General features: G+C 38.4%; 1 protein-coding gene across 2 annotated transcripts; it reads left to right on the top strand.

Annotated features, from left to right (window-relative positions):
- Positions 1 to 583: 583 nt before the first annotated feature.
- Positions 584 to 12,983, top strand: sult2st2 (sulfotransferase family 2, cytosolic sulfotransferase 2). Of its 2 annotated transcripts, none has more exons than XM_028030092.1 (6): positions 584 to 854; positions 7,002 to 7,213; positions 8,083 to 8,209; positions 8,350 to 8,444; positions 8,574 to 8,754; positions 11,397 to 12,983. In XM_028030092.1, exons 1-6 carry the CDS (start codon positions 716 to 718, stop codon positions 11,504 to 11,506), a joined length of 864 nt encoding a protein of 287 aa, XP_027885893.1. In that variant the 5' UTR covers positions 584 to 715; the 3' UTR covers positions 11,507 to 12,983. The 2 variants fall into 2 exon arrangements, with proteins under 2 accessions (XP_027885893.1, XP_027885892.1); XM_028030091.1 differs by having other exon boundaries at positions 8,571 to 8,754.

Below are 12,983 nucleotides of genomic sequence, written 5' to 3'. Positions count from 1 at the left end.
TAGAACAGATGTTCACCTCTCTGCAGGATAACGACCCTAAAGGACCCTGAACGCCAGTCCTGGAGGGAAGTTTTAATAATTAGCAAAAAATTAAAAGTACATTTATAGATGTCTGTAGAACTTGACTGCATGCTAAGGTGGCATTGCCAGGACTTTTACCATATAAACGTGCCAATTTCTTTAAATTCTAAATGGTTTAAGATCTTTAAATGTAGCTGTGCTTAAACGTTCGAATTTAGTAGTAGGCCTACTCTCATTCTCAATGAATACAAAAATGTCAGATAAATGGTCTGTGATAAAACTCAAAGCATTTATGGGATGCCCTAAGAAACGACTCAGTTTGCTTATGGTTTGGGCCGTCTATGACTTCTAAAGTCACATTCAGGGATGTGTTTGTAAGATGAAATGTGAAATACCTCAGAGGGTGTGAGTACTTTTGTAAAGCGCTGTAAACATACAAAACATCTACGATTCATTTTCACACATATATGGTTAAAAAGATACGGAGTTGAAAAAACTGTGAGCACACACCTATGTTTTATGTTATGTTATGTTATGTTTCCGTCGCCTCTTCCGCCTACGGAAGAGGCGACGGCTTATAGTCCCGACCTACTCATTAGTATCAGCAAAGTTCAAACAAAGTCCAGCAGTGTTCAGCTCGGAGCTGCCCGAACCGAACCGCACACACTTAGCTCCGTTCACTCTGCTCGGAACCATGACTGAAGCGGACCTCTACACTCTGTACAAGGGCGTGTATGTACCTACTGCGGTACACACTCCGGAGAGCCTCAAGTACTACGAGGAGTTTACATTTCGACCTGACGACGTTGTCATCGTAACGTATCCCAAGTCAGGTGAGCGTCCCGCCGTCATAAGCGTCATGAACAGAGGAGGGGGTATTTTAAAACTTTAAAAAAAAAAAAAAAAATCAGACTGCTAGATAAATGCGTAAATAGTGAGGGGTTTCAATAATTTATACAAAACTGACCAAGAATTGGACTTTACGCTCAAGCCAAGGGTTATCCGGAGGGAGCGTTTCAATATAGCTCTACCATCACCGCAAGACATCTGGAAAAATGACGATTAAAAAAAAAGAGAGAGAGATAAAGAGTTCCTTAAAGGCACGAAGTCACGGTGTGCCAAATGACAGCACTTTTAAAACGTGTTGAAACACAAACTGTATCTTTTCTACACGAATACACACACACGCAGTAAGTCTATATTCACATTCACATTGACTTTCATTCATTTCTATAGCCTAACATCGACCCTTACCCTAAACATAGCCATCACCAGGTTAAGTTGTCTAGCCCTCAACTTAACCTAAATTCAACTCAAACTAACCCAAAAACTCCACCTCCTCATAAAGAGCAGTCGGTGAATGACCATCAAATACATTTTAACATCATTTTAAAAAGTAATCTAATTAAATATAAAATGTAATTCTGAGTGTTGTACATCACCGTACTAGAGTTTTTGGCCAGAATTGTTTTAATTTGAGCTAATTTTATTTTTAAACCATGAACGGATTTAGGTCCAGGTTTTGACTTGGTCACCCCAAGGTTAATTAATTAATATGGGGGTTGTTTGTTTGTTTGTTGAGTATTTGAGCCATTCTAATGTGGACTTATTGGTTTGTTTCTGGATCATAGTCCTGCCTCATTACTCGAGTGTGTTTGTTCTCAAAGTAATGTTTTTTGTGCAAGAGAACAAAAAAAAAGACGTTTTTAATGGATCATCCACATTTCTCCCTTGGGGGATCGTGGCTCTCGCTGTAATTTTGCTTGAGTCCCGAAGCCGTAGAAATTACTTTGCAAGCCTCTCAAAAGCGATAGATGCCGATGGCTTTGCTCGGCATCTGTTCTTGCTTTTCGAGATTATTGGCACTACTACGTATTGCCAATCCGGTTGGGTGCTAGGGCAGTCATTCATCCAGCGACCCGTCATGTTTTTTAGTTTAAAAATTTATAAAGTTGGCAGGAAATTAGAAAATATCACTTGATAATCTTCCAATCTGTTATTAAAAGATTGGAAGATTAATACCTGAACACCAACTATAAAGTCTTTAAAAAAATGCATTTAAAAAGCTTTTTTTTTTTTTAATCCTTAAAAAAATAAGCAGTGCTTAGCCTGGTGGGGCACAAGTAAAGCCTGGTGGCCCGCCAGGCTTATAATACACTGGGGGGAAACCCTGTATTGCCAAACAGGTTTCCATTTGGATGAGTTCTATTGATTTCTATGTCATTTATTCAGTGTTTCTATGACCACTTACTGTATCTTGAATACCATTTTAAACTGTGTCTGTTTATTATTCAAGTTCCAGTTTCGTAAGCAGAAGCTACCATGATTCCAGAGGACAGAAGTTTTCTTCTTTCACAGCCGTCATATAGTACAGTTATTCCTTTGGGTTTTCTTAGCTTTTAGGAACAGGACAGTACAACAGGGCTCTTTGAGAGCTTTATCTGTTTCTTTCAATACTCTGTTCAGCCCTCCGTCTCCTTTTTCGCTACTGTTTTTGTCTCCCCATGTAAGATCTCACAGTATGCAACCAGATATCGGTTCTTTGTAAAGCTAAAAGTGTTCCCAACATATTGGTCCTGAGATTATTCATTTGCTTAAAAAAACCCCAGTAATCTTCATTGTCATAAACTCCAATGAGATTAAGTGTCTTCTAAACAGTAACATCCATTCACGCGACACACCATCGTATGAAACGCATAGATTTAGTTCTCAGACAAGCAACCGTTGTTGAAAACTGGAACTAGTTCGTTAGGCACTCCTCAGGAGCCCTGAAACCAAATTCAATCATGAAAATGGTTTGATAAAGTAATATCTTACCTTTTATGGGAAAGTTGTGAAAAACAGCAGCATTGGTATAAAGTTGCATCAGAAATGATTTCTGTTTCTGATTTGCAGGAACCAACAGTTTCTGGACACGTCAGGCTTTCAGAGACTTTTCCTATGTTAAGGATTATAGAAACTAAATGCAGCCTTACCTTGTTTAGTTCTTATCCTGGGAACAGAGTTAAGGTTTGTACCTTACCAGCAACTCAACTCTGCACCATTCTGCACCTTACAGACCATCAACGAGATTTTAAAATCTGTCCTTTTTACCGATAAGGAATAACTGCATCGATAAAGGCTGATATGATTGATGTGATCCATTTTCTCGGTTTGTTTAGGACAGTTTTGGCAACATTAAGGACAAACTGAAGTTGCCTAATTCTTTTCTTATTGAAACCCACATAGAACCATTACAATAATCTAAACTACTGAAATTAACATCAGTAAACCTTGTGTTCTAGGGATGTTTTTAAGATGATTACCAATATTTACTGATATTTTGTATATATATATATTTTTTCTTACACTTACAACAATTTGTAGAAGCAACCACACCACCTAAATTGCTTCTAAGTGTCAGCTAAACACCCCAACACTCCTACGTTGTGTCCTAATTGCAACCAGACGTAAATAAACATTGGATACTGATTCCGATATATCGTTTGATAAATATAGTAGATGTGGGAGCACTAAATCATCTAATCAGGGGAGAACGTATAGATGAAAAAAAAAGTGGCCTGAAAATGTAGCCTTGAGGAACCCCACAGGGGTTTTCTTTTTTTTTTGTTTGCTTAAAACTATTTCAAAATGACAGCGTAGTTTCGATCAGACTGATAAGATCTGAACCAGAAGTCGTAGGAGCAGACTGTCGCACCAACTTTTCCTGTCTTCACGTCAGATAGCTGTGTCAAACGTGGCACTGAGATCCAGTAAAACCAACACAGGCATTTTGCTGTTAAAATGTCTATCATTTCAAACCTTTCCTGGTGCTGTCTCAGTGCTGTGTTGTGGTCAAAAGCTTGACTCAAGACATTAAAGAGATATTTGTTGATAAACTGCCTTTTTTTAAAAAATTTTATCTTTGCCTCTTGTTTCAACTCATCTGAGGCTTCCTCTCTGCCTTTGTCACTGTTTTGATCTGATAAGTTTTCGCAGAAGCGTCGCCCACGTCTTCCAGCATTGTGTGGATAAAGGTCTAGATACGGCCTGGGTGTTATCGATAGCTTATGACCTGTTGGCGAAGTTACGGTCCAGAGACGTATCAGTATCCTGCCTGACGCTGTGGTGTTCAACCGAAAGTAACCAGACGTATGGATAGTAGTCCTGTATAAAATTTGATTTCCATATGTGGTCACCATGATTTACCTCTTTTTGAAGATATTCATCCAGCAAATGAGATTTGAGAAATGGGTTTTATTTCATCTTCAAGTTTAAAAAAAAACCAACAAAAACATTTGCCTCTTTGAGAGGGAACTGACTCTGCCACGCAGGCTCGTTGTGTGTTAGATAAGCCCGAGGCATTGGCTGATTCCCATGATGTGTAACCTTGAGTAAAAATATGATAGCGTTTCAAAATTGTTTACCATGATTCTTTTGTTTCATTGCTTGCCAACTGTAGCTTCATCTTTGAGTGCTAGTTTAGTTTGCACACTATGCATGTGTTCTCTTACAACCTGGAACAAGGTTCTGAAGCCAAACAGTTTATCGGGTGGTCACAGGATTGCGGGATGTTTGCCTTTTGATCATTTTATAGCTATTCACAAAAGAATCATACAAATGTATGTCAGGGAAACGTTCGTCAAAGGTGTCTACGTCGTCACCTGCGTATACAGAGTATGAACGTTGCTATCCGAGCCCATTTCTGCCACAAACCTCCGGCCAATCGCACAACACTTCGCACAGAGCTCTCTGCGAATTAGTCCAACACGGGGAGGTCGAGGATTCCCTGTGAATCAAAATGAAACAAAATGACGCAATTCCCGTCACGCAACCACGTCCACGGCTGCATTTCCATTTTTTGGTTTTAATGTCGAAAAACCCAGTGTCACAATGGCGGTGTTTCTATTAAAAAAAGAGACGCAATTAAAATGACACGTGAAAAAGTTTGCACGTGTGATAAGTCATTTAAATAAAAAACTGCCATGATCCTCCAACTACTTCCTGTCATGTTCTTCGTTGTGGTTTGTGTCAGTGGCAACATCCGGTTGTTTGATGATGTAATTTGTGTCGTACGAAAAATGTGTTTCCATTGCAGTTTTGAGAGATAAACCAATTTAGATATGGCAAAAGAACCACCTCCTGTTCTTGAATCAAAAAACAAAATGGCTGTGGTTGCAGGCAGCAAATTTATTTTCGAAATGTCAAGTTGCGCTGTTGTACGGTCAATGGAAATGAAGCCACTGAGAGACAAACTTGTTGGCTGACTCTATTCAGCTAACAAAACTAGTTCATCATATACTTTGGCATTTTATTAGAAGACCCTTTAAGAGTAGATATTGCATTGCAGGACTTTTTAGTGGTTTTGAAACATTACTTTCTAACGTTGCGGCGTCCCTTGATACCGGTAAACAATCTATGCCGAGTAATGTCCTGAATGGAAAGCGGGGGTTGAGGTTAACCTGCTTCCGTTGCACCTTGAAGGTAAACAAGTTTGCGTGTGTAGTGATCGTGGGCGTGCTGGGACACAAGTCGCATGTCATTATAGTAAGCCATGCTTCAGTCACAAACTGGCTGGACAAGGCCCTTCTTTCTCCATTTACTGTATGTAAGCGCCCATTGTTGCAGGATGTGCCCAGCAGTGTTGGACTTGTAAAAAGGCTGAGGCTAATTGTCTTTGCAGCCATATCAAAGGACTGTGCTGTGAAAAGAGCTAATGCTAGCACCTCCATTAGCTGGGCCACACCTGTATGCAAAATTAGCAAAATTGTTTTAATATATTATCTTCATGCCTCAAATGATATACCTTGCATAACACAGGGTATATTAGGCACAGCAATCTTCTTTTGTGCCCATCTGTTCTCCATGGTGGTGGCAGACCAGCAATATACTGTAGTGGTATTGTGGGCAAAAAGATTCCTGGTAGCTAAAGTATTAATTTCCTCAAATCCATCTGGACATTTTAGTCTTGATGTATATTGATCACATCTAATTTAGGTTGCCTAATTAAAGTTTTACTCAATTACTTAGAATTTTGTTGTATTCCAGTGGCTCTGAAGTGGATTTTCTAAGGCCTGCTCTCCAACGTTCTAGATTCGTATTAAAGTATAGTTTGAGATATATAAATATATATATATATAAAACTATATTTTCACTTCTTGTTTTCGAAAGGCTGCCTTTGTGGATAAATTGTTGTAAAATCTCTAAAAACAAGGAAAACGCTGCAGTGACAGGCCTGCAGGGTGGTGGTGTAACGCTGCAGCAGCAATACACCAGATACAGACGAGGTATGGGGGAAGTACACGTTTGAAATTGGGGCTGTGATATAGGTTGTTTTTTTTTTCCTTTTTAAACAGAAAAATGCAAACAAGGCATTTTGAATGGGTATTTTTATGTGGAACCAATTTCTTTAAAAAAAAACAAAACTGTGTTTTTAGTCAGTTTCCATGTAGACACAAGGCTTGAAACCATGAAAAAAACAAACAAACTAGTACTTAACTTTCCGTAGACTTTGATCTACATCGGCTAGCTTTTAGGCTGTGTTTCCATTGTTGTTGCGTCTGAAACCTTGACCATGTTATCATTATCTCAGTTTGTTTCACAGCGATTATGGTTTAAGAGCTACAGGGTAAATTTTAAATGAACTGCGCTGATCCTGACTTTTGGAAAGAAAAAGGAAAAGAGTTTGGATCAGGATTAGAATCCAATTGAAATGAATAATTTTTATTTTTTATGTTGCATTTTTCATTGCGGCTACGCTCTGAACTTGAACTAAAATCTATTCAGTTTGTCATAATTTACAAATCTAACATAAGAAAAGCTGAAAGGGGAAGTCTTCTTCCTTTAATTCAAGCTATCCAAGTTTGATGGATTTTATCAGCGTACTTTAATGAAAACTCTGTGAAACATTGTGATATTCAGCACGGTTGTCCTGGCTTTAAATATTTGATAATAGTAATGAAATTTAATAAAAAGGCTGCTACCTTGTTTTCTTTGTGTAGGGACAACTTGGATGCAGGAAATTCTTCCCCTGATTGTAAGAGGAGGGGATCCAGCCTCCGTTGAGACGCTGCCTAACTGGGACCGCGTTCCCTGGCTGGAGGAGACCCGGGCCTCCATCCTGAAGCTCGAAGAGCGGCCGTCTCCTCGCTTGTTCACCACGCACTTCCACTACAGCATGATGCCGCCGTCCTTCTTTCAAGTAAAACCAAAGGTAAGCCTGCCACTAAGTCTGTGGTTGGGATCTCTGCTCTACTGTTACTGTATCAAGCTAATAAAATCCTCTCTCTGTGTGTTATCAAAAGCATTTATTTTTCCCTTCTTTAGCATCGGCTAATACTGGAAACAGTTCTCCAGTTGACTTAAAACAAACATAAATGTACTGAATTACAAAATCCGTTGGTAACTCTGACAACTCAAAGACGTAAAAATAAACCGCAACAAACGTTGTTTCAAATGGTTCAGAAGCTTCGATCGATTAGAAATTCTAAATGAAATAAATAATAAAAGTATATAATGTCGCTCAGAGCACAAAACATAGAATTAGACTGAATAGAGCCGCCCTTATGGGCGCATTGTCACCGATAACCAATCTAGGATGTTTCTCGATATCGGGACTGATACAGATACTAATATCAGATCGGTGCATCGCTACTTTTGATATGAGCTTGTGATCAAAGTTTTTAAATTATTTAAAAATTTCGATCGCATCACTTTGAAGAAAAAGATTTTTAAAAAATTTGTACAACTCATTGAGAAATTCACAAATTCAAAAAGGTATGATCTGTTTCTGTACTCTGTGAATTTTTTTTAATGTTTTAAGCCAGATTATTCCAGTTTGTACATGTTAAAATAATTGTTAAAAAATGTGAGGAAGTTTTACTTCTGAACATTTTGGGTTAGTAGAAATGTCTCATTTTGTAATTTTGAAATGACAAACAAATAAACATACAAACCAGAGGGTTTTGCTATGAAACTCTATACTCTGTACTTTGGAGACACATTGTAAATAACGCACAGAGTTTATGTGAAACAGGTTGGAATACATTTTCTGACAAGTTTCCAAACTGACCATCACTGCAGGTGGTCTATGTCATGAGGAACCCCAAAGATGTGTTCACGTCTGCCTTTCACTATTACAACAGCGCCTCGTTCTTGGTGAAACCGGGTCCGCAGAGCGAGTTCCTCCAGAAGTTCCTCACGGGAAAAGGTCACCGTCTCTACGTAGCTTTATCCTGCATGCACTGTTAAAGTGTTACAGAGTATAAATCTAATCCTGTCTGTGTTTGAAAACTGATTCACAGTCCTTGATAAAGAGAAAAAAATGTGTGAATCTGTTCTTTTTTTCAGTTATTTTTGGCTCCTGGTTTGACCATGTGAAAGGCTGGCTGAATGCTAAAGAGAAACTGCAGATCATGTACATCTCCTACGAGGAGATGATAAAGGTGGCAGCAAAGTGCTTTTTTCTTTTGTTGTTGTTTTTGGTTTTTGAATAGCGAGTCTTGCCATGAAACTCTCTGTGAACATGAACCGATCTCTAAGATGGAACTCCGCTGTGGCTTCCTGTGCAGCAGGACCTGAACGACGCTGTGAGCAGGATCGCTCAGTTCCTGGGGAAGCCTTTGGAGCTCGATGTTCTGGAGAAGATAGCCGACAAGTGTTTATTCAAAAACATGAAGAATAACCCTATGTCCAACTACTCGGTGGTGCCCCAGGAATTCATGGACCAAACAAAGAGTCAGTTCCTTCGTAAAGGTGAGTTTTTATAATTAGCACAGCCCTCTAGTGGTGGAACTGCACTGAACCCCATTGAAATTCTCATGGCTATCCCACCAAATATTAATTTCTGAACTCTTCCGGAGTGAAAAACATTAGTATTGTTGTTTCTAAATGAATACCATCTTGTTTTCTTTGCATTATTTCAGGTCTGAAAGCATTGCATATTTTTCATTAATTTAACCATTTCTAATTTTCTGCAAATATTAAATTTTTGCTTGGAATTTCAGAGACCTGTTGTCAGTAGTTCATAGAATAAAAGAACAATGTTCATTTTACTCAAACACATATCTATAAAAAGTAAAATCAGAGACACTGATCATTTTTAGTGGTCTCTCCGTGTTTCCCAGAGCTGCATTTCTAGCAGCATTCAGATTGACGTTGTAATTCTTACCCTGGATCTAATCCACATCGGTTCTCTGATGTGCACCAGCATGTGTAAGCACATTCCTCCCAACATAAGGTGTCATCAGAGGAATCTCCTTGTTATGCAGCAATTGTGCAAGTCTCATTTTTACCCAGGTATTCATTCCATGTTTTACGATGGAGAGTTTAACTAACTTATTGAAGAAGTCAAAAGGTTACTCTATAGTTACAGGAGATAAAACGATTATCTTCAAACATGGAGGAGGATAATCTGGAGGAATTTGACCACTGATTTAGTAGGATTTGCATATATCAGCAGACGTTTTGTACTGATATAAAAAGCAGGTGTTACAAACTGGAAACTGTTGCCCAAGAAACCATTTAGTCTTATGATAAACTTTATGCTTACAAACAACAACTATGGCCGTCTCGATGGTATTGCTGTTTGTGTCTTGCTCAAACTACTTGTCTTATTCTTTATTTTTTATAGAACTGTTCCATCTCTGTCCTGATTCAGTAAAGCGCACTAAATGTATGTGGTTAAAAAAAATCTCATTTTTATTTGTTTCTGAAAATATTTAAATTTCAACTCAAGTGTATTAAGACACATGCAACAAATTGGTAAAGGTAATTTTATTTATATAGCACATTTTCAGCAACAAGGCAATTCAAAGCGCTTTACATGAATTAAAAGGAAATACAAACAAAATAAACCAAAGGAAAGAGCAAAAGAAGATACAGCTAATAATGTTGATCCAAAGTAAATAAACTAGATACTCCTATTCAAGGTTGGTAGATAAGCATCAGTAAATATCCTCTGGTCCAATTCCTTTTCTGGGTTGGAAGAATAGGAGTCTAAAAAGTATTGCTAAGGTAGTTTTTTCTTGGTTCCAAGTTCTAATCCCTGTTCTGGGTCGCTAAATACGTGTAAATAAGTATCCTCTGGACTTCTGGGATGCTAGATAAGTATGAGTATTCTCTGGGCTTTCTAAGCATGCTCTAAATTTGTAAAAGTAATGAGTACTCCACAGTTTCTAAGTATTAATAAAAACTAAAGGTTTCTGTTCTGGAAGAATTTTTTTCTGGAATCTAAGTTTGTTCTAATTACTTTTCTGGGTTGCAATAACAGGAGCCTCTCTGCATCTAAACAGTGAGTACTGTACAGTTTCTAAAATATAAGCTAAAGAGTGACTAATAAACTAGAGTCTCTGGATTCCAAGTTTGTTCTAATTCGTTTTCTGGGTTAAAAGTGAGTACTCCACAGTTTCTAACAAAATGAAATAAAAAACAGGAAAGGACACATTAGGGCAAATGGCAACATTCAGACAAAACAAAGGGCCCAGGAAGGGAAACCACGTTGCTCAGCCTCCCGGCAGAAGTCCGATGAGATGTTATAGAGGAATGTCCTTGGGAGCGCTCAGCTCCACAGCTGCATGGATTACAGGAGCGGGTGAGGTGGGAGCGTTATGTTTACATATCCTCCAGGAAATTAGAAATATGCAGCCCTTCCAAGGCAACACAGGAAAAGCCAATTCAGATACAGAATGTCTTAGGTCGAGTAGATTATAAATTTCAATCTTCCTTAAAGTCTCTCCGATACATCTCAGTTTCCAATAATCCAAATTAGTTTGGTCGTTCCACTGAACAGAAACTAGCAACTTCTCCAAGATCGATTTCATCCCGTTAGTGAGTTTTGAGTCCTCAGCTGGATGCGAGTCTCAGCAAGGCTCGCATCCAACTTGCATCTCTGTCCACACCAACAGTCTGAATGTTCGCTAGTTCGGCCAAGTCTGTCGCAAATTTGTCGATAAGCCAGGAATCTGCAAGCTCCAAACAGCAGAAATCCTGTTATGAATAAATCCAGGGTGTGTCCCCGCAGGACAAGAGGGCTCTCCTGTCTTCTTGTTGAGAAAATTTGATCAATTGTATTGAGAGACCAGTTGACCAGATCCATAATTTGTAGATTTGGAGGATGTGCAAAGAAAGGCTCCAAAAATATAGAAAAAGACAGGACAAAAACAGAGCAAGCATGGGCAGAGGAAAAAAGCGTCCGCCTTCACCGAGAGCAAGAGAGGAAAAAACCTTGGATCTAATCCACATTAAATTGGACACATTAGTGACTTTAGAAATAAAAGTCAAGAAGACTTAAAGTTATGTTACATTTGTGCACAAATTGCTTTCCATAACCGATGAGATAAATTCAGCATTTTCCTTTAAAAAGAAAAAGGTTCTACGTCTCTTGTGTTTTATTTCAGGGGTCGCTGGAGACTGGAGGAACCTGCTTACACCAGATGAGGCACAGCACTTTGACAACGTGTTCAAAGAAAAAATGAAAGATGTGAACTATAAATTCAACTGGGATTAAGCCAGTTTAGTGCAATTGCTTTTACCGTTTCATAAAAAGAATTAACTAGTATGTCAGACCAGTGACTGAAAAAAAGCAATACTGTATTGAGAGCAGTTCAAACTTTGACCTTTTCTTCTGCGACTTAACGAAGTTTCAAAAACAAAAAAAAACAAATGCTCAACGTTGTGATCCATTTTGCCTAGGAAGTCAGAGCTTACCAGGTAAGTGGAACTGGGAAAATACCTAAAACCGAAATTTCTACTGGTTTTGCAGTAGAAAACCAGTGAGGATAGCAAAGTGTTGTCTTCAATAACCAAGCTAACTATGTTAAGTGACGTAAGCCAAGAATAAAAAAATCTGTAGCATTTAATACATTTAAAATATCATGGCAACACTTTAACTACTATAGTTTGTCAGCAGCTAAACTGATAACTGATTGAGTCAAATGGAAACTGTCAACAGAACAAATAGTTTAAAATCTTTATCATGAAGATTGATTAGCTTAGGGAAAATGTACGCAATTGACATGCGTTACTATAGCACAAATAAACATTTTTAGCATTAGTTGTTTTTAAATGGCTTAAATTAACTAAAACGGCTAATAACCCAGCAGTGAACTTTTCATCGTGACATAGCGGTTAGCTTTTCATCGTGACATAGCGGTTAGCTTTTCATCGTGACATAGCGGTTAGCTTTTCATCGTGACATAGCAGTTAGCTTTTCACCGCTCTAAAATATTCTACAAATGCACTGCCGTACATAATCCGTCTGGCACAGGCAACAGAACTGTTACTGAGAGTTGCTGCAGACAACCTCAGTTGAAAAAATTTGAGCTATCCCTTTAAGCTGGACTAGAAGTTTTTTAAAGTGCTAGGTTTGCTTTTTCGCTCAGTCGGCTCTGTGATTGCGTGGTGGTTCACTTTGCCCTCAAAAGCTGCATGCTTTTTACTGACTGACTCACTGAGGGAAGGTTTGATGCAATAGCATTCCTCACAGCACATTACTGATATGTTGCAAGGCATGTGAGATTGACCTTTTTTGGAATAATGTTGCCCTTTAGAGAATGAAGAAGACATGTTGAGTTGTAGTAGTTCTGTGTTAAAGCTTGAGGGACATCTGAAAACCTCAGCCATGGTAAAGTTCAGATGACGGAGAAAGGCGTACATAGCACGCCTTCATTGCACATATGGAGAAGCACCATAAGTTTTCTATGCAACTTGTATTCAACAAAAATACCAGGCATGTTAAATCCTGAGCAGCTGAAATCCCATAAAAACCTGCAGCTACTCCTGCTTTTCATAAGCACTTACATGATGTAATTAAAAGAATGTATCTAAGAACATTAATAATGTTTCACCCAAACAAATATTTGTTGATTTTCTTACAAACTCTTATAAAAACTGTTTAACTCATAGTCCTGTGTCCTTTCATTATGCTTTGTAGTGTAATACTGTAGAAAGTTGTATGAAACAAATAAAAACTTTCACACTCTGTG

The sequence above is a fragment of the Xiphophorus couchianus genome, chromosome 10, assembly GCF_001444195.1.
Source record: "Xiphophorus couchianus chromosome 10, X_couchianus-1.0, whole genome shotgun sequence".
Classification (NCBI taxonomy): domain Eukaryota; kingdom Metazoa; phylum Chordata; class Actinopteri; order Cyprinodontiformes; family Poeciliidae; genus Xiphophorus; species Xiphophorus couchianus.
The sequence above is the reverse complement of the archived record's forward strand: the minus strand, read 5'-3'. Positions and strand labels throughout refer to the sequence as shown.

What these genes read in the sequence shown, in the direction of transcription:
- sult2st2 (XM_028030091.1), top strand. Translation starts at nt 716, where the DNA reads ATGACTGAAGCGGACCTCTACACTCTGTACAAGGGCGTGTATGTACCT. An exon ending in CGTAACGTATCCCAAGTCAG is followed by an intron (nt 855 to 7,001) that starts GTGAGCGTCCCG and finishes TTCTTTGTGTAG; the next exon opens with GGACAACTTGGATGCAGGAA. An exon ending in TCTTTCAAGTAAAACCAAAG is followed by an intron (nt 7,214 to 8,082) that starts GTAAGCCTGCCA and finishes CCATCACTGCAG; the next exon opens with GTGGTCTATGTCATGAGGAA.